The sequence below is a fragment of the Rhinopithecus bieti genome, unplaced genomic scaffold, assembly GCF_001698545.2.
Source record: "Rhinopithecus bieti isolate Rb0 unplaced genomic scaffold, ASM169854v2 scaffold_44159, whole genome shotgun sequence".
NCBI classification, from domain to species: domain Eukaryota; kingdom Metazoa; phylum Chordata; class Mammalia; order Primates; family Cercopithecidae; genus Rhinopithecus; species Rhinopithecus bieti.
In genome coordinates, this window is record NW_016818573.1 from 1,178,187 (window position 1) to 1,199,134 (window position 20,948).

Consider the following 20,948-nt stretch of genomic DNA (forward strand, 5'->3'; position numbering starts at 1 on the left):
GAGAACAAAGACCTTCTTTGAAGGATCTTGCTTAGATGACAGAAGTGGGAAGACATATAGGAGTCACAACTGCTTGTCTTATACCAAGTAGCTCAGGCCTTCTTTTTACCTGTCCTGCCTTCATGAAGACTAAGAAAACTCCTAACTTTAATGGCTTGCCTACTATCTGCCTCCTCTTCTCCCTGTATAAACTTTGTGTGAGAACTTCCCCCCTTGGTTTCCAGTATTGGAACTCAGCATGTTCTATTTCTGGCCCATTTTAGGCAGCTGACACACAAGAGTTTGAAACCAAACTGCACAAAGTATTTCGTGAGATCACTCAGCACCAATTTCTTCACCACTGCTCATGTGAGGTGAAGCAGGTAAGTGTAAATAATCAGTACTTTGGTGGGAATCTTCCATTTTGATATATGGGAATCCTGAATTGAGGGTGGGTAGGTACAAGTGTTTCAGACTGCATAATCTGAGGTCAGCCTTTCAGCAAGGAAGTCTGTGAAACAAAACCATCTGTTTTCTGTCTCTCAGGAATGACTATCCCACTGGTTGCCTGGTGTCCAATATCTTGAAAGCCGTTGTTTCATACGTTGTATCCAGGATTTTTGTTATTTCAGGCAGGAGGGTAGATTCAGTCCCTGTTACACCATCTTGTCCAGAAGACACTGTAGGATAACTTCATCTTTAATCTCTCTTATTTATTCATCCTATAATTTTAGTTCCAGATAAGTCGATCCTACTGACTGGAGCCAAGAGAGCCAGAAAAGTGGGCTTCAGTTAGACGACTACTACCAGCTACACCTGGAATCTGGAGAAACAGAATTTCCTGCTAGGATCTCCCTTCACTCATTAGAGGAGACCATCACAAAACCAGTTAAAAGCTATTTGACCTCCTTGAGGGTAAAGACCCCAACTTAAGGAAATTCTAGATCTCCAGCATCCAAAAAGGTGAAAAGATAAAAGTGGATTTTTTTTTTGTTTTTTTGGGGGGGGGTTTTTTTGGTTTGTTTTTTTTTGAGATGGAGTCTCCCTCTGTTGCCTAGGCTGGAGTGCAGTGGCATGACCTCGGCTCACTGCAACCTCTGCCTCCCAGGTTCAAGCGATTCTTCTGCCTCAGCCTCCCGAGTAGCTGAGACTACAGGCGCCCACTAACACGCCAGGCTAATTTTTGTATTTTTAGTAGAGACGGGGTTTCACCATGTTGGCCAGGCTGTTCTCAAACTCCTGACCTCAGGTGATCTGCCCACCTTGGCCTCCCAAAGTACTGGGATAACAGGCTCAAGCCACTGTGCCCAGCCCATAATTGACTTTTTTTTTTTTAAATTATTATTATACTGTAAGTTCTAGCGTACATGTGCATAACGTGCACGTTTGTTACATATGTATACTTGTGCCATGTTGGTGTGCTGCACCCATCAACTCGTCAGCACCCATCAACTCATCCTTTACATCCTTTACGTCCTTGCCATAATTGACTTTTTAAAGCACAAATAGTAACACTGTATTATAATATTTATTACCTATGGAGAAGTAAAATATATGACAATAATAGCACAAAGACCAAGAGGAAAGAAATGGAAATATACTATTGTAAGGTATTATACTATATGTGGAGTGATATAATACTAATTGAAGGTAAACTGATAAATTAAAAATAAAAGGAACCAGCTGGACATGGTGGCTCACTCCTGTAATCCCAGCACTTTGGAAGGTTAAGACAGGTGGATCGCTTGAGCTCAGGAGTTCAAGACCAGACTGGACAACATGGTGAAACCCTGTCTCTACAAAAAAAAAAAAAAAAAAAATTAGCCAGACATGGTGACATACACCTGTAGTTCTGGCTACTTGGGAGGCTAAGGTGGAAGGATTGCTTGAGCCTGGGAGGTCAAGGCTGCAGTGACCCAAGAATGTGCCACTGTACTCCACCTGGGTGACAGAGCCAGACACTGTCTCAAAAACAAATAAATAAAAGGAACCATTAAAATAACACAACAAGGCCGGGCGTGGTGGCTCACGGCTGTAATCCCAACACTTTGGGAGGTCGAGGCGGGCAGATCACCTGAGGTCAGGAGTTTGAGACCAGGCTGGCCAACATGGCGAAACCCCATCTCTACTAAAAATACAAAAATTAGCCGGGTGTGGTGGTGCGTGCCTCTCATCCCAGCTGCTCAGGCGAGTGAGGCAGGAGAATCACTTGAACCTGGGAGACGGAGGTTGCAGTAAGCCGAGATTGCACCACTGCACTACAGCCTGGGCAACAAGAGTGAAATTCTGTTTCAAAATAAATAAATAAAACAAAATAACACAACAAGGAGTTGTAAGTCAGAAAAGGAAATAAAAGGAAATAAAATGAGAATCATAAAAACTCAACCCAAAAGACAGAATGGCCAGGTGCAGTGGCTCACACCTCTAATTCCAGCACTTTGGGAGGCTGAGTTGGGCGGATCACTTGAGGTCAGGAGTTCAAGGCCAACATTGTGAAACCCCATCTCTACTAAAAAAATAAAAAATAAATAAAAATTAGCCCAGCATGGTGGCTCGCACCTGTAGTCCCAGCTCCTTGGGAAGCTGATGCAGGAGAATTGCCTGAAGCCCAGGGTCAGAGGTTGCAGTGAGCCGAGATCGCGCTACTGTACTCCAGCCTGGGCAACAGAGTGAGACTCTGTCTCCAAAAAAGAAGGCAGAAAATGAGGAAAAGAGAACAAAGAACACATGAGACTAATAGAAAACACTTATGAAGACGATATATTTAAACCCTATCATATCAACTATTCCATTAAATGTTAATGGTCTTGCCAAGTGCAGTGGCTCAGCCTGTAATCCCAGCACGTTGGGAGGTCAAGACAGGCAGATTGCTTGAGCTCAGGAGTTCAAAACTAGCCTGGCCAACACGGTGAAACCCTGTCTCTACAAAGTATTAAAAAATTAGACCAGGTACGGTGGCTCACGTCTGTAATCCCAGCACTTTATGAGGTCAAGGTGGATGGATCACTTGAGGTCAGGACTTCGAGAGCAGCCTGGCCAATATGGTGAAACCCTGTCTCTACTAAAAATATAAAAATTAGCCAGGCGTGTTGGCACACACTGTAGTCCCAGCTACTTGGGAGACTGAACCCAGGAAGCGGGGGTTGCAGTGAGCCAAGATCACGCTACTGCACTCCAGTCTAGGCATTGCAGCGATACTCCGTCTCAAAAAAAAAAAAAAAAATAGCTGAGGCTGGGCACAGTGGCTCATGCCTGCAATCCTAGCACTTTGGGAGGCCAAGGCAGGTGTGGATCACTTGAGGCCAGGAGTTTGAGACCAGCCTGGCCAACATGGTGAAATTCTGTCTCTGCTAAAAATACAAAAATTAGCTGGGTGTGGTGGCACATACCTGTTGTCCCAGCTACTGGGGAGGTTGAGGCAGGAGAATCCCTTGAACCCAGGAGGCAAAGCCTGCAGTGAGCCGAGATTGCGCCGCTGCACTCCAGCCTGGGCGACGGAGCGAGACTCCGTCTCAAAAAGAAGGAAAAAAAATTAGCTCGGTATGGTGGTGCGCACCTGTAGTCTCAGCCACTTGGGAGGCTGAGGCAGGGAGGATCACTTGAGAATGGGAGGCAAAGGTTGCAGTGAACCAGGATTGCACCATTGCACTCCAGCCTCGGTGACAGGGTGAGACCCTGTCTCAAAAAAAAAAAAAAAAAGTAAATGGTCTGAATAATCCAATTAAAAGGCAGAGATTTACACCTTATACAAAAATTAATTCAAGATGGATTAAATACTTAAATGTTAGACCTAAAACCATAAAAACTCTAGAAAACCATAAAAATTCTAGAAGAAAACCTAGGCAATACCATTCAGGACATAGGCATGGGCAAGGACTTCATGACTAAAACACCAAAAGCAATGGCAACAAAAGCCAAAATAGACAAATGAGATCTAATTAAAGAGCTTCTGCACAGCAAAAGAAACTACCATCAGAGTGAACAGGCAACTTACAAAATGGGAGAAAAATTTTTGCAATCTACCCATCTGACAAAGGGCTAATATCCAGAATCTACAAATAACTTAAACAAATTTACAAGAAAAAAAACAACCCCATCAAAAAGTGGGCGAAGGATACAGACAAACACTTCTCAAAAGAAGACATTTATGCAGCCAACAGACACGTGAAAAAATGCTCATCATCACTGGCCATCAGAGAAATGCAAATCAAAACCACAATGAAATACCATCTCACACCAGTTACAATGGCAATCATTAAAAAGTCAGGAAACAACAGGTGCTGCAGAGGATGTGGAGAAATAGGAACACTTTTACACGTTGGTGGGACTGTAAACTAGTTCAACCATTGTGGAAGACAGTGTGGCAATTCCTTAAGGATCTAGAACTAGAAATACCATTTGACCCAATGATCCCATTACTGGTTATATACACAAAGGAGTATAAATCATGCTGCTATAAAGACACATGCACACATATGTTTATTGTGGCACTATTCAAAATAGCAAAGATTGGAACCAACCCAAATGTCCATCAATGATAGACTGGATTAAGAAAATGTTGCACATATACACATGGAATGCTATGCAGCCATAAAAAAGAGATGAGTTAATGTCCTTTGTAGGGACATGGATGAAGCTGGAAACCATCTTTCTGAGCAAAACCATCATTCTGAGCAAACTATTGCAAGGACAGAAAACTAAACACCGCATGTTCTCACTCATAGGTAGGAACTGAACAATGAGAAAACTTGGACATAGGGTGGGGAACATCACACACCGGGGCCTGTCATGGAGTTGGGGGAGGGGGGAGGGATAGGATTAGGAGAAATACCTAATGTTAATGGGTGTAGCACACCAACATGGCACATGTATACATATGTAACCTGCACGTTGTACACATGTACCCTGGAACTTAAAGTATAATGACACACACACACACACACACACACAAAGGCAGAGACTGTTAGACTGGGTAAAGAAGCAAGAGCCAACAACATGCATGTACAAGAATCTCACTTTAAATATAAAGACAGAAAAAAATTCAAAGTATAGAAAAAGATATGCCATGCTTACCCTAATAAAATAGAGCTGAAGAAGCTACTGTAATATCAAAGTAGATTTCAGATCAAAGCATATTACCCGGGATTAAGAGAGTGATTTCATAATAATGAAAAGATCAATTAATCACAGACAATAGTCATAAACATTCATGCACTTTTTTTTTTTCTTTTTTTCCTCTTTCATGCACATGTTAAGAGAGCTTTAAAATACATGATACAGGCCGGGCACTGTGGTTCATGCCTGTGGGAGGCCAAAGTGGGGGGATCACAAGGTCAGGAGTTTGAGAGCAGCCTGGCCAACATGGTGAAACCTCATCTCTACTAAAATTATAAAAATTAGCCTGGCATGGTGGCGCACACCCTATAATCCCAGCTACTCGGAGGGGGTGGGGGGGCTGAGGGAGAATTGCTTGAATACAGGAGGCAGAGGTTGCAGTGAGCTGAGATCATGCCACTATACTCAAGCCAGAGCGACAGAGTGAGACTGTGTCTTGGGGAAGCGCAGGGCAGCGGTGGGGGGTGGAGGGAAACATGATACAGGCCACGTGTGGTGGCTACGCCTGTAATCCCAGCACTTTGGGAGGCCGAGGTAGATGGACCACCTGAGGTCAGGAGTTCGAGACCAGCCTGGCCAACATAGTGAAACCCCATCTCTACTAAAAATACAAAACTTAGCCGGGTGTGGCGACATGCACCTGTAATCCCAGCTACTTAGGAGGCTGAGGCGGGAGAATTGCTTGAACCCGGGAGACAGAGGTTGCAGTGAACCAAGATCACACCACTGCACTTCAGCCTGGGCGACAGTGAAACAAATAAAACCATGATACGGGGGGCTGGGAACGATGGCTCACGCCTGTAATCCCAACACTTTGGGAAGCCGAGGCAGGTGGATTACTTGACCCCAGGAGTTCAAGACCAGCCTGGGTAACATGGCAAAACCCCGTCTCTACAAAAAAAAAGAGAAAAATTAGCCAGGCATGGTGGCTCATGCCTGTAGTCCCAGCTACTTGGGAGGCTGAGGTAGAAGAATTGCATGAGCCCAGGAGGCAGAGGTTGCCATGAGCTAAAATCACATCACTACACTCCAATCTAGGTGGCAGCGAGACCCTGCCTCAAAAATAAATAAATTAAATATACATAAAACTAATAGAAATATAAGGAGAAATAGACAAATCCAAAATTATATTTCAAGATTTCAACAATAATTCTCTCAATAATTGATAGTTTTGATAAGTAGAGACAAAGTCAGAACAATGCTTTCAAACACTTTGACCTAACTGGCATTTATAAAAACACTCTGTTCAGCCACAGAAGAAGAATATGCATTCTTTTCAAGTGCATAAGGCACTTTTAGCAAGATAGAACATATTCTAAGGCATTAAATATGTCTCAATACATTTTAAAGGATCTAAGTCATAAAAGTATGTTTCTGACTATAATAGAATTATTACAGCAAAATCAGTAACAGAAAGATATCTAGAAAATCCCTAAATATTTGGAAACTAAATGACACATTAATAAATAACCTATGAGTTAAACACAGACATCAAAGCGATATTAGAAATATTTTAATTTAATTAAATGGAAAAGCAAATTATCAAAATTTGTGGGATGCAGCTGATGTAGTATTTAGAGGGGAAAATGCCTGTGTTAGAAAAGAAGAAAAGGCTCAAATCCATGATACCACTTTCCAACTGAAACTGGAATAAGAAGAGCAAATTAAACACAAATTAAACAGAAGAAATGAAATAATAAAGATCAGAATGGAAATCAGTAACATAGAAACCAGAAAACAATAGAGAAAATCAATGAAACTAAAAGGGGCTCATTTAGAAGATTAACAAAATTGATAAACATTTAGCCAGACTAATCAGAATAAAAAGAATGAACCCAAATTGTCACTATCAGAAATCAGAAAGGTAGCATCAGATATTAAAAGGATTATCAGAATATTCTGAACAACTTTACATTTGACAACTTAGATGAAATGGACAAATTCATTGAATGATACGAAGTTCACTCAAGAAGAAGTACCCCATGTACCTGATAGTACTGTATCTGTTTTTAAAATTGAATGTTTAAAAATCTTACCATAATATTCCTCAATATATAAAGAACTCTTAAAACTCATTAATAACACAACCCAGTTTTTTTAAATGGGCAAAATATTTGAACACACTTCACAAAAGAAGCTACAGATACACAAATGGCAGATAAAGACATAAGATGCCGCCTGTAATCCCAGCACTTTGGGAGGCAGAGACGGGCGGATCACAAGGTCAGGAGATCGAGACCATCCTGGCTAACACGGTGAAACCCCGTCTCTACTAAAATATACAAAAATCTAGCCGGGTGAGGTGACAGGCGCCTGTAGTCCCAGCTACTCCGGAGGCTGAGGCAGGAGAATGGCGTGAACCCGGGAGGCGGAGCTTGCCGTGAACTGAGATCCAGCCACTGCACTCCAGCCTGGGCGACAGAGCGAGACTCCGTCTCAAAAAAAAAAAAAAAAAGTCAAAAAAAAACAAAAAAAAGACGTAAGATGCCCAACATCATCCGTCTCAACAAAAGTTCAAAGAACCACAATGAAGTAATCATTTCACACCACTGGAATAAAAGGACTGACTATGCCACATGTTGACAAGCATGTGGAAGAATGAACTCACATACACTGTGGAAATGAAAAATGGTACAAGCACTTCGGAGAACAGCAGTTTCTTAAAAAGTTAAATATACACCCATCATATGACCAAATAGTTCTTTCACTCCTAGGTATTTACCCAAGAGAAATGAAAGCATGTCTCCACACAAAGACTTGTACACAAATCTTCATGGCGCTTTTGTTGTAGCCCCCAAAATGAGAAACAACCCAGTATCAACAGGGAAATGGATAAACAAATTGTAATAGATTCATATAAAGGAATACTATGTGGCAATAAAAGGAAAGAACTATTGATACACACAGTGACATGGATGAATCTCTGAATAGCATGGCGAGTGAAAAAATGGAGAAATAAAGGAGTACATACTGTTTGGTTGCACTTACATAGAATTCTATAAAATGCCAACTAATCTATACAGGTCAGTGGTTACTAGAGGATGGGAGGTGGAAGAGTTGGAGGGAATTATCATAAAGGACAGCGGGACACTTGCAGGGAGATGAGTATGTTCATTATGTTGACAGTGATGGTTTCACAGGTATGTACATGTGTACTTAAAAATTGTACATTTTCGGCCAGGCACAGTGGCTCAAGCCTGTAATTCCAGCACTTTGGGACGCCGAGGTGGGTGGATCACGAGGTCAGGAGTTCAAGACCAGTCTGGCTAAGATGGTGAAACCCCGTCTGTACTAAAAATGTTTTAAAAATTAGCTAGGCGTGGTGGCAGACCACTATAATCCCAGCTACTTGGGTGGCTGAGACAGGAGAATTGCTTGAACCCGGGTGGCAGTGGTTGCAGTGAGCTGAGATCATGCCAGTGCACTCTAGCCTGGGCGACAGGGTGGGACTGCCTCAAAAAAAAAAAAAAAAGAAAAGAAAAAAATTGTACATTTTCTATATATGCAGTTTACTCTGTTTATATCTCAATAGTTATAAAAACTATAGACACTATTTCTAAGAAAATGAGTAACAGGGCCTTTGGTACCTCTACTGCATCTACTCTGCCCCTTGTACTTCTGCTTGCCTGATTGGGTGGGGAAGTTCAGGTGCCCAGGCACCCGAGAATCAAAGCATCTCGTGGACTTGACCATCCTCCTTTTCAGTGTGACCAGAGAGGCACAGAGCAGCAGTAAAGCTGTCAGTGCTCCCTTCACCACACCTTTCATGGCTGGCTGTGCTTTCTAGGATGCATTTCCCAGGAATGCGTCTGCTGTTCCTTTCAGCTGCTTCACGGCACATACTCTTGCCAGTTTCCCTCCGACTTGGAAAGCTGCTGTCCATGCCTTGCGCAAATAAAGCTAAAATCCATTGTATCAGTTTCCTGGGAATGCTGTCAGAAATGAACATCAACTTGAAGGTTTAAGAACAACCCAAATTTATTCTGCCACAGTTCTGGAGGCCAGAAGTCCAAAATCAAGGTGTTCATAGGGCCACACTCCCTCCAAAGTTTCTAGAGGAGAGTGCTTCCTTGCCTTGCCTCTTCTAGCTTCTGATAAAAACTGTTCCTTGGTTTCTTGTAGCTTGCATAACTCCAAATTGCAACTCCATCTTCACATTGCTTTCTCCCTCTCTCTCAAATCTGTGCTTTTTTTTTTTTTTTTTTTTTTTTTTTTTTTTTTTGAGACTGAGTTTTGCTCTGTCGCCCAGACTAGAGTGCAGTGGCACCATCTCAGCTCACTGCAACCTCTGCCTCCTGTGTTCAAGTGATTCTCCTGCCTTAGCCTCCCGAGTAGCTGGGATTACAGGCCCCTGCCACCATGCCCGACTAATTTTTGTATTTTTAGTAGAGACAGGGTTTTGCCATGTTGGCCAGGCTAGTCTTGAACTCCTAACCTCAGGTGATCTGGCTGCTTTTTGGCCTCTCAAAGTGCTGGGATTACAGGCGGGTAATTAGGGATTTAGGGCCCACCCTAAATCCAGGCTGATCCCATCCTGCGATCCGGAATTACAATTTGAGACTTTTCTCAAGCTCACATTCACAAATTCTGGGGGTTAGAATTTGGACATATTTGGGGTGGGGGAGAATGCAGTTCACTACAGCCATCTGCATCTTCAGCTTTCTAGGGACAGGTTCAGGGTAAGGCATGTGCTGTTATCATAGGACCCAGGATATATGGGCAGAGGGACTCCTCAGGATCTAGGAGTGTTTCAGCCTCTGAATTCCTTTTACTTGGGCCTCTGTAGTATCCCAGTAAGACCTAAAAAAGGTAATCTGGGCCAGGCGCAGTGGCTCACTCCTGTAATCTCAGCACTCTGGGAGGGCAAGGTAGGTGGATCACTTGAGGTCAGGAGTTTGAAACCTGCCTGGCCAACATGGCAAAACCCTGTCTCTACTAAAAATAAAAAAAAGTAGCTGGGCCTGCTGGCACACGCTTTGTAAGTCTCAGCTACTCAGGAGGGTGAGACATGAGAATTGCTTGAACCTAGGGGGTGGAGGTTGCAGTGAGCCAAGATCGTGCCACTGCACTCCAGCCTGGGTGACAAAGCAAGACTCTTGTCTCAAAAAAAAAGAAAAAAAAAAAGATCTGACCTCTTTTACCCTGTTCTTTTGCTATAGTCATGGCTCATAGCCTCAGGGCCATTCATAGCCCAATTAATTTGACAGATGGCTAGTGAACTCAAGGTCTTACCAGTAGTCATAGGTCTTGGAAAGAAGGAACACTTACTGAATCCCTAATCTGTGCTGAGATTTTCATTTTAATCTCTGCAAAGATGTTATAAGTTAGGTCATAGTTTCCCCACTTTAAAGATGAGGAAACTGATTACAGAACTTTCATAATTTGCCCAGAATCACATAGTCAGTAAATAGTAAGGCTAGAATTTGTACTGAGATCTCCTGGCCCTGAAGCCTGGTAATATTGTTAACACATGGACTGGGTTGCAAGCCCAGGGCAGATGAGTGATCCAGGTCATTGAGTAGAACCGATGCTTCTCCACTCAACATCCTCATCAGGTTTCCCTCTGGTAATGGCCATTTAGTGATAACTAACTTGTTAGCAGTACAAGAGTGGCACCCAGTGGCTTCAGCTAGAACTACAAGACTAAGGATGATAGGTCAAATTCTTTCATCTCTGGGCCATTTTGTTTACATTTCTAAACAGGAAAGGTAGAATAGCTGACCTCTTGAGTAATAGGGAAGAAAATCATCTATTATATGCTCTATTGAGGAACTGAAAAAATGAGGGAGTGTGTAGTTAGAGTGAATATATTCAGGGAAAGGTCATGCAGGAATGGAAAGGGTATTATTTTTGTTTTTATTTTTTTAGAAACAGGTTCCCGCTATGTTGCCCAGGCTGGAGTGCGGTGACTATTCATAGGTGTGATCATGGTGCACTACAGCCTCGAACTCCTGGGCTTAAGTGATCCTCCTGTGTCAGCCTCCTGAGTAACTGGAACTACAGGAGTGCATCACTGCACCTGGCTAAGAGTGGATATTCTAAGCTTGAATGTTGGAACAGAGACAGTGGGCCAGGATGGAGTGAACAAGATAGTACTCCAGGGTTTAGTGTCATAGGTGTATGTAGGGACTGAGAATTTAAACCCAGAATGAGCAGGAGTAGTAACAAGGAGGCAATTTTCTAAGGAAAGGCATTGTTTCCGGTGGGTGGGGGGAGGGGTAGACTAGAAATAAATGTCCCATAGAATGTTAAATCCAAGGAAGTGTATCCTGAGGTCAGGGCTGTCTTATCTGGGGAACCAGGTGATTAATGAAGAGTATGCAAGGCTCCCAGAGAGGCCCAGAGCTTCATATCTCAATGTGGGTAGTTCCTTGGTAAGACCAATTTCAAGATAGGAGAAAGATTTATCTATGACATGAAATTTTCCAAGCTAAAGCAAAAAGAAAAAAAAAATTCTCTCTCAAGATAAAAATGTTTAGAGAATATCCTGTTTCTTCACGTCTTTAGGATTACTTTTGCCCTTCCTATGTTCCTCGGAATGTAATTACTTGGGAACTAAAACTTATTTTAGTAAACAATATATGATAGGTCTCCTACGGAGATAATTCATATACCATAAAATTTACCACTTTAAAGAATAAAACTCATTAAGTATATTCACTGTGCTGTGCAGCCATCACCACTAAATTACAGAACATCTCCATCATGCCATTAGCAGTACCTGTTCACAGTGAGTCCCAGTTCCCGTCTCCCTTCAGTCCCTGGCAACCACTAGTATACTTCCCATCTCTGTGGATTTGCCTATTCTGGACACTTCATATAGATGGAACCATACAACATAGGGCCTTTATGTGACTTCTTTCATTTAGCGTGTTTCTAAGGTTCATCTATGTTGTACCATATAACATATAACAATTTCATCCATTTTTATGGCTGAATAATAGTCCGTTGTATGGATATACCACATTTTATCCATTAATTAGTTGATTAACACAAGTTTTTTTCCACTTTTTAGCTATTATGAATATGCTGTTACGAACACTTGTGTGGACATGCCTGTAACTCTCTTGGGTATCTATCTAGGAGTAGAATTGCTGAGTCATATGGTAACACTATGTTTTAACTTTTTAAAGAACTTTCTAGCCGATTTCCACGGTCTGCACCATTTTACATTCCTGCCAGCACTGTGTGATGCTTCCAATATCTCTATACCCTCATTAACTGTTGTCATTATTTTTCTTATTGCCATTCTAGTGCATGTGAAGTAATTTCGTGGTTTTGATTTGCATTTCTCTAATGAATATTGATGCTGAGTATCTTTTCCATGTGTTTACTGGCCATTTGTATATCTTCTTTGAAGAAATGTCTATTCAGATCTTTTGCCCACTTTTAAATTGGTTTGTTAAATTACTGAGTTATGAGAGTTCTTTACCCTGGGCCAGGCATGGTGGCTCATACTTGTAATCCCAGCACTTCGGGAGGCTGAGGTGGGAGGATCACTTGAGCCCAGGAGTTTAAGACCAGCCTGGGCAACACAGTGAGACCACGTCACTACAAAAAATATACATTTTTTTTTTTTGAGACGGATTCTTACTCTGTCGCCCAGGCTGGAGTGCAGTGGAGTGATCTCGGCTCACTGCAACCTCTGCCTCTTGGGTTCAAGTGAATCTTCTGCCTCAGCCTCCTGAGTAGCTGGGATTACAGGTGTGAGCCACCATGCCTAATTTTTGTATTTTAAGTAGAGACGGGGCTTCACCGTGTTGGTCAGGTTGGTCTCAAACTCCTGACTTCATGATCCGCCTGGCTCAGCCTCCCAAAGTGCTGGGATTACAGGCGTGAGCCACCGTGCCTGGCCTATAAATAAATTTTTAAAAGCGTTCTTTAATTTGGATAAAAGTTCCTTAACAGGTATGATTTGTAAACGTTTTCACCCATTCTTGTGGATTTTTTCACTTTTGTTCCTGGGAAGCACAAATTTTATTTTATTTTTATTTTTTTTGAGATGAAGTCTTGCTCTGTCGCCCAGGCTGGAGTGTAGTGGCGCCATCTTGGCTCACTGCAAGCTCCGCCTCCCGGGTTCACGCAGTTCTCCTGCCTCAGCCTCCTGAGTAGCTGGGACTACAGGCGCCCGCCACCACGCCCGGCTAATTTTTTTGTATTTTTTAAAAAATTATTATACTTTTAAGTTTTAGGGTACATGTGCATAACGTGCAGGTTTGTTACATATGTATACTTGTGCCATGTTGGTGTGCTGCACCCATCAACTCGTCAGCACCCATCAACTCGTCATTTACATTAGGTATAACTCCCAATGCAATTTTTTTTTTTTTTTGTATTTTTAGTAGAGGTGGGGTTTCACCGTGTTAGCCAGGATGGTCTCTATCTCCTGACCTTGTGATCCTCCCGCCTCAGCCTCCCAAAGTGCTGGGATTACAGGCTTGAGCCACTGCACCTGGCCAGGAAGCACAATTTTTTAATTTTCTTTTTTTTTTGAGATGGAGTCTGACTCATCACCCATGCTGGAGTGCAATGGCGCTGATCTCAGCTCCTGCAACGTCCACCTCCCAGGTTCAGGCAATTTTTCCTGCCTCAGCCTCCTGAGTAGCTGGGATTACAGGCGCCTGCCACCATGGCAGCTAATTTTGTATTTTTAGTACGGCGGGGGTTTCACCATGTTGGCCAGGCTAGTCTCGAACTCCTTACCTCAGGTGATCCGCCTGCCTTGGCTTCCCAAAGTGCTGGGATGAGCCACCACGCCGGGCCACAAATTTTTAATTTTGAGAAGAGGATATCTATTTTTATATATCTGTATTCTTGAAAAGGAGCTGGGAGAATTGGGTCCTAGTCTCAGTAAGAATCTCTTTTTCTCTGTGCAAATTATTGAACTAACCAGTGTGGCAGGGCTCTAGGAGGCTACAGATGACACAACCTGTGGCTTCCCAGGTTTGCTTTCTCAAACTTACCTTGTGTAAGGCACTCAGGTAGCTGTAAAGTGATACAGGCATGATGGCCCTTGCCATTGAAGGGGTTTAGGGTGTAGAAAATGGACATATGCACATTACTTGATGAACGGGCACACAGGATACTTGCAGAGTAGGCAGAGCCCGAGGAATGGGCAGGCAGTAGCTAAGAGACTGGAGCTCAGAGAAGAAAGGCTGTACCGTGAGTGGCCAGAGTGCAGAAGCATCCACAGAGGGAAACCCTGAAGACTGGAGGGTGGGGAGGGGGATTCATGAGCCAGGAGGAAGAAGGAGTTCCAGGTGAGGGCAGACAACCTTGTGAGGTCAGTGAAGCCACCAGGCACACGCCTGTTTCACTAGGGCTCGTTCATGTTTCTGCAAAACTCACTTAGGACTTCTAATTTTTTTAAACAGCTAACCCTAGAGAAAAAGGACTCAGCCCAGGGCACTGAGGATGTACCTGATAACAGCAGCCGGGAGCTCCTAGCAGGTAAGGTTTTAGCTTTTCAAGTAAGCCCTGGACTGCAGCTGGGGAAGTAAAAAACGTGAGTTCAAACTTTCAGACTATTCCACTGTACCTACTACTACAGCGGCGTCCTTCTGCAATTTAGTGGGCTATTGCTGCCACTGTGGGTCTTCAAGGCAGCAGCAGTTATTCCCTCCAGAAGATGTTAGGACAGGACTAGAAATTTGTAATACAGTCTGTGCAGTTACAGATAGCTGCACACGATGGGATGCGGATAGGTAATACGCAGATTCAGTGCCCTGAATCCAGGTGGTTCCTTCACATCTTTTCTTGATCACTGGGGTTGACGCTGCAGCTCCCCTCATTTTGGTTACTATTATGATTTGGGATTTGGAGGCTGCTCCCAGGAGCAGGCACCACGTCACTCTTAATATGTGTTATAGGGAAGTGTCAGTGCGTGTGTTGTGATGGCAATTATACCGAAGTCTTTTCTCCATACATGTCTCTCGCAATACTTAAAAACAGCCTTCCCAGCCTGCAGCAGCAGGGGTACAGCAGCTCTCACGTTCAGTCACTAGCAGAGGTGCCAGGTACTATTCTGAGCTTTTAAAATGTACTAATGCTCTTAGTTCTCAAAACAATCCTAGGAGCTATAGGTACTGTTATTAACTCTCATTTTACATATGAGGAAATTGAGGCCCACAGGTATCAATAAGCTTACCCAAGGCTACACAGCCAGTAAATGACAGAGCCAGAATTCAGACCCAGGCAGCCTAGCTCTGCCGTCTCTGGAAGAGCTGAATTAGCAGGGATGCCCTCCTACAGATCCTGAGTCCTTCAGATAAAACAGTATCTGGGTCAAGGGAAGTGGGGATTGTGACTTCAGCACCAATGCTTGGTTGGTAAATCCCTCTTTCTAGGGTCACAACTATAACACATACACGTTTATGCTTAGGCCTAAGATGTGTCCCTGAAATCACTGGCAACTGAACCATGTTTTAAATGTTGTGGGGGCTGTTGCTACTGAAAAGAATCCTGCTGTGAACGCTTGTACAAAGCAAAGAATCTATTTTTATAAGTTTAGATTTGGAGATTTAAAAAAATGCAAGTATGATACATACAATTCAGTATTTATGCAGTCAGAAGAGACAAAAGAGTAAGTATCTTCCCATATAAGGAAAAAAATTAACATTTAATTCTGTGGATGCTGGGAAGATGCTGGGTCTTCCACAGACCATACCTCGTTTAGTCTTTACAGTGCCCTTCTGGGGGCGGGGGGAGGCATGGATCCTAACAAACCAGAGGACCCAGGCTCAGGTCAGGCAGAATGCTTAGCAGGAGGTAATGACTTTCAGCTTGCCGCCTCCAAAGCCCGTGTTTTCTCCAGCGTGCAACATGAGCTTTAAAATCTAGGTGTTTATAATCTGGTGGAACCCCTGGAGGATGACTTGGGCTATTCTGCCCTACAGACCTGTGGCTCTCATCAGCATCCATTCTATGACTCACATGGGCAGCCATGCTGAAGAAAATCGCCAAACTGTGGGTTGATGCCACCATCCATCCGGGGTCCACTCACTCAGGAGCCTTTAGTTTGTCAGTCCTTCCCCTTGCCTTTCTGGCCTTCGCCCCTCAGTGGCTACTCCATTCTTTAAAAAATCTACCCAGTCTCTGCCTCCCGCTTCCTACTCACTGATCTCTTTTCTCAGTAAACTCACCCAACTTGCACCTTCCCACTGCAGAACCTCATCAGTGTGGGATCACAGTGGGATCATCCTCCTGCTTTCTCGGGACCTGCTTGCATCAGTTATCACTGCTGCACCTTCAGCTCTCCTCTGAGTTCCTTTCCCTCAGGAGGTCAAGCTCTCATTTTGTCAGAAGAAAATCTCCCATGACCTTGAATTTCCTCCACCTCTTTCCATCACATCTCATCCAAAACCACAAGCTGCATGCACCCTGTCTCCCTTTCTTCCTCTCATTCTCTCCATCACTTAGGGTACTTGCTTTCTCTGTGGCCTCTGAAACTTCTCCCCTTAAGGAAGGCCTCTTAATTACCAAATTTTGCATTTATCTTCATTGTATCTGAACTATGTGCAAAATTTGGCACTGTAAGACTATGACTCGCCTGGTTTTTCCCTCTGGGCTTTTCTCTTCACCTACTTTCTTCTGGTCATGCCTAAATAGTGCTTATCCTGCTCTCCCACCCAGCTATCTTCCATCCCAGCTGCTGACCCCTGCCTCTGGGCTCAAGACTCTCAAATTGGTGTGATCAGCCAAGGCCTCTGCTGAGCGCCAGTTGGGAGATTCATTTGCTCACTAGGCAGCTCCTCATGGAGGTCCCATTGGTACCTCAGTTTCCTCTCTCCTGACTAAAGAGACTTTGGTCTCTGTCATGATTAATAGCACACTATCCAATTTATCACATCTGAAATCTTGGATTAATTCAAGAGGCCTCTCATTTTTTTTTTTTTTTTTTTTTTGAGACAAAGTCTCCCTCTGTTGCCCAGGCTGGAGTGCAGTGGCGTGATCTCAGCTCACTGCAACCTCTGCCTTCCAGGTTCAAGTGATTCTCTTGCCTCAGCCTCCGAGTGGCTGGGATTACAGGTGCCCAGCACCATAACCAGCTAATTTTTGTATTTTTAGTAGAGACGGGGTTTCACCATGTTGGCCAGGATGGTCTTGATCTCCTGACCTCGTGATCTGCCCAACTCGGCCCCCCAAAGTGCTGGGATTACAGGCGTGAGCCACCTCACCCAGCCAAGAGGCCTCTCCCACATCCAGGTGCTCACCAAGGCCTGTCACTTAGGCCTGATGAACACTTCTGATTCCTGGTGACGCCTCCATCCCCACTGTCTTACTTTTGTCGAAGTGGGCTCTTAAGGTCTTCCTGTCTCTAGTTTGATCTAAGCCACGCCTTTGAAAGAACAATCTTTCTGAAGTACAAAATTACCAATATATTTCACCAGTGCTTAAAACTCTTTATTGGCTTCCTGTCTCTTACAGATGAAAATCTGTTTCTAGCCCAGCATGGTGGTGTGTGCCTTTAGTCCCAGCTACTCGAGAGGATGAGGCCAGGAGTTCAAAGCTGCAGTGAGCTATGATCGTGCCACTGCACTCCAGCCTAGGTGACAGGCGAGACCCCATCTTTATAGAGTAAAACTTTATGTAGGAGGTTGTTTTATGCCTTTGCATAAAGATTACTTGCGTAACTTTCAGCATGAAATTCACTTTCTCTCCCTTGTCTGTCTGGCATATCACTCTTCATACTTCAAAACCCAGCTCTGGGACAGGAGTGGTGGCTTATGCCTGTAATACCGTCACTTTGGGGAGCTGGGGCGGGAGGGCAGCTTGAGACCAGTCTGGGCAACACGGTGAGACCATCTCTACAAAAAGTAAAAAAATTAGCTGGTGTGGTGGCACGCGCCGGTGGTCCCTGGTACTCAGGAAGCTGAAGCTGAGGCAGTAGGATCGCTTGAGCCCAAGAGGTCAGGCTGCAGTGAGCCAGGATTGCGCCACTGCACTCCAGCCTGGGCAACAGAGCAAGACCCTGTCTCAAAAAAACAAAAAAGCCCAGCTCAGGTTATCTCCTCAGGGAAACCTTTCTTCACATGCCGAAGTGGTCAGCTCCCTTCTCTGTTCTAACCCTGGGCTTTGTACACAGGTTTGCATCCCTCCTAGCATCTGCGAGCTTCTCTCAGGAAAATCTCATTGATCTGCATCCCCAGGACCTGCTCTGGAAGAATCTGTCCATCTAAACTCGCTTTTTTTTTTTTTTTTTTTGAGACGGAGTCTCGCTCTGTCGCCCAGGCTGGAGTGTAGTGGCCGGATTTCAGCTCACTGCAAGCTCCGCCTCCGGGTTTACGCCATTCTCCTGCCTCAGCCTCCCGAGTAGCTGGGACTACAAGCGCCCGCCACCTCGCCCGGCTAGTTTTTTATATTTTTTTTAGTAGAGACGGGGTTTCACCGGGTTAGCCAGGATGGTCTCGATCTCCTGACCTTGTGATCCGCCCGTCTCGGCCTCCCAGAGTGCTGGGATTACAGGCTTGAGCCACCGCGCCCGGCCCTAAACTCGCTTTAAGTTGACAAATGAATCAGTTAAGAGTAGGAAAGCTGCCTATGGGCACTGCCCAATGCAACGTTAGCAACTAAGGGAGACGGAACTGAGGCCAGAGAGGTGAGGGGGGGACAGGCTGGCAAGGAGGGGAGCTTGTCAGTGCAGACTCCAAAAGAATCTGTGTGCAGAAAGCTACTGAGCGGCCCGAGTCCCCCAAGTGAGGGCTCGAGACAATCTCCTGCCTGGGTGAGAGAACAGGGAGGCCCTGAAACCTCCTTGAAGCCTCAGGCTGCTCCTGAAGCGCCCGGAGCTGCAGGGTTTTGGTGTGGATGGGACCTGCTGACAGGGATGCGGTGGGAAGAGCCCCTCGGCACCCCTTCTCCCAGGCTTCCCCCTACCCAAGGGTCTTCCTAACACAGGGCCATGAAAATAAGATGAAGGTGGCTTGTTTTCTCCTAGGTACCAACGGGCAAGCAGAAAACAAGAGGCTCAAGAGGGGCAGCCTCCGCATGGAAGAGATGCGAGCTCTGCACTCCGCCAGGGCCCCGAGCCCGTCAGAGGCCGCCCCGCACCGCCCGGAGGCCACCGCGGCCACCCTCACTCCTAGCGGAAGGGCGGCCCTCAAGGCTCACGGCAGAGCCCTGGCGCCGGGCAGGGTGAGCCTTGGGAGCCGCCTGGAGGTAACTGAGCGAGCGGTGCGCAGGGAAGGGTGCGGCGGGAGGTGCAGACCACGGACCGCTGCCGAGGGGTCCTCACCCCGGGCCCCGTTGTTCCCGCAGGACGTGCTGTGGCTGCAGGAGGTCTCCAACCTGTCGGAGTGGCTGAGTCCCAGCCCTGGGCCCTGAGCCGGGTCCCTTTCCTTAAGTGCCCACCGATCCGGAGGCTGCGGGCAACCGCTGTCCCGTGGTTTAATAAAGCTGCTCCGCGCTCACGGAGTCCGCTTCCGCGTCTGCTTCCGCGTCGGGCCCGGGTGGGGCGGGGCCTGGAGCCGCGCCGCGGCCTGACGTCACCCACACCTCCCTGGGATTGCGTCACTGGTGCGCGCCGCGGGTCAGGGCGCAATGGCGGCGCTGGGCGGGGACGGGCTGCGCCTGCTGTCGGTGTCGCGGCCGGAGCGGCCGCCTGAGTCGGCGGCGCTGGGCGGCCCGGGCCCCGGGCTGTGCTGCTGGGTGTCAGTGTTCTCCTGCCTCAGCCTCGCCTGCTCCTACGTGGGCAGCCTCTATGTCTGGAAGAGCGAACTGCCCAGGTGCGGGGGCTGCGCGCGGCCGGAACCCGCGCCCCCGCGAGGCGGGGTTGCAGGCGGAGCTTGGGCGAGCCGGGGGCGGGGCCGCGCTGATGGGCAGCCGTGGGCCCCCTGAACTTACTGTCCCTTCCGTAGGGACCATCCCGCCGTCATCAAGCGGCGCTTCACCAGCGTCCTGGTGGTGTCCAGTCTCTCACCCCTGTGCGTGCTGCTCTGGAGGGAACTCACAGGCATCCAGGTGCGAAGGAGGCGGGGCAAAGGGGGAGAGAACTCAGGGGTCTTTGGGGGAGGAAGCAAGACTGATGCCCCCTTTCCTGTGGCTCAGCCAGGCACATCCCTGCTCACCCTGATGGGCTTCAGGCTGGAGGGCATTTTCCCAGCGGCGCTGCTGCCCCTGTTGCTGACCATGGTGAGTGCTCCTTTTGTATTTTTTCTTCTGGTCTTTGTTATCAGCCTGATGCGCAGTGCCTTGGACTCCTCTTGATTGTATTCGGTTTTTGGCTGATGGGAGACAGGGCTTTTGAGATGGCCCCAGGGTTCTCCGGTATGCATGGTCTGGAAATCCTGGCTGAGAGGATTTCAAGCTTGGAGTCTCAGGGGCATGGGCAAGGGTCTGGGCAAAAGCCGTGGGTTGTGGTGAAAGTGTTTTCTTGCCCTCAGATTCTTTTCCTGGGCCCACTGATGCAGCTCTCTATGGATTGCCCTTGTGACCTGGCAGATGGGCTGAAGGTTGTCCTGGGTGAGTCTTAACGGCTGAAGGGAAAGTAGGCACAGGCATTCCAGGACAATGGGGCAGTCAGCGGGCTCAGGGTGTGATCTGGACACGTGAAATGTTCTCTCTCTGGGTGTGTTTTCTCATCAGTAAACTGGAAACAGAGCTAGATGGCCTCTAAGGGTTGATTCCCAACGTCCAAGGAGTTCCCTGGGAACCCCCAGCTGTATTTGGTGTGGACCAGAGAGCACTGTTCCCTGCTTCCCCAATCAGTGCTGGTCTTGGTTAAATTTTGGTGTGTCCAGAGTTTACTTCCAGGATGCCCTGCCTCAGCTAATGCCTTCCCTTCAGGTCGTCTCAAGACATTGGGTTTATGTTGGGTCCACACCCCTGTCCTCAGGAGTACTGATGCCTAACCTGAG

The 20,948-nt window shown here is 46.1% G+C and overlaps 1 protein-coding gene across 24 annotated transcripts in view; it reads left to right on the forward strand.

Moving 5' to 3' along the window:
* The window catches only part of LOC108518691 (CAAX prenyl protease 2), a 106,967-nt gene that overhangs the window by 84,281 nt on the left and 1,738 nt on the right, over nucleotides 1–20,948 (forward strand). For 17 of the 24 annotated variants that reach the window (XM_017857278.1, XM_017857285.1, XM_017857284.1 and 14 more), the window contains 6 exons: nucleotides 264–362; nucleotides 14,469–14,544; nucleotides 19,031–19,251; nucleotides 19,950–20,052; nucleotides 20,144–20,223; nucleotides 20,475–20,553. In XM_017857278.1, coding sequence (XP_017712767.1) covers nucleotides 264–362; nucleotides 14,469–14,544; nucleotides 19,031–19,251; nucleotides 19,950–20,052; nucleotides 20,144–20,223; nucleotides 20,475–20,553 — 658 coding nt within the window. The other 7 variants (XM_017857289.1, XM_017857287.1, XM_017857272.1 and 4 more) reach the window with 6 other exon arrangements.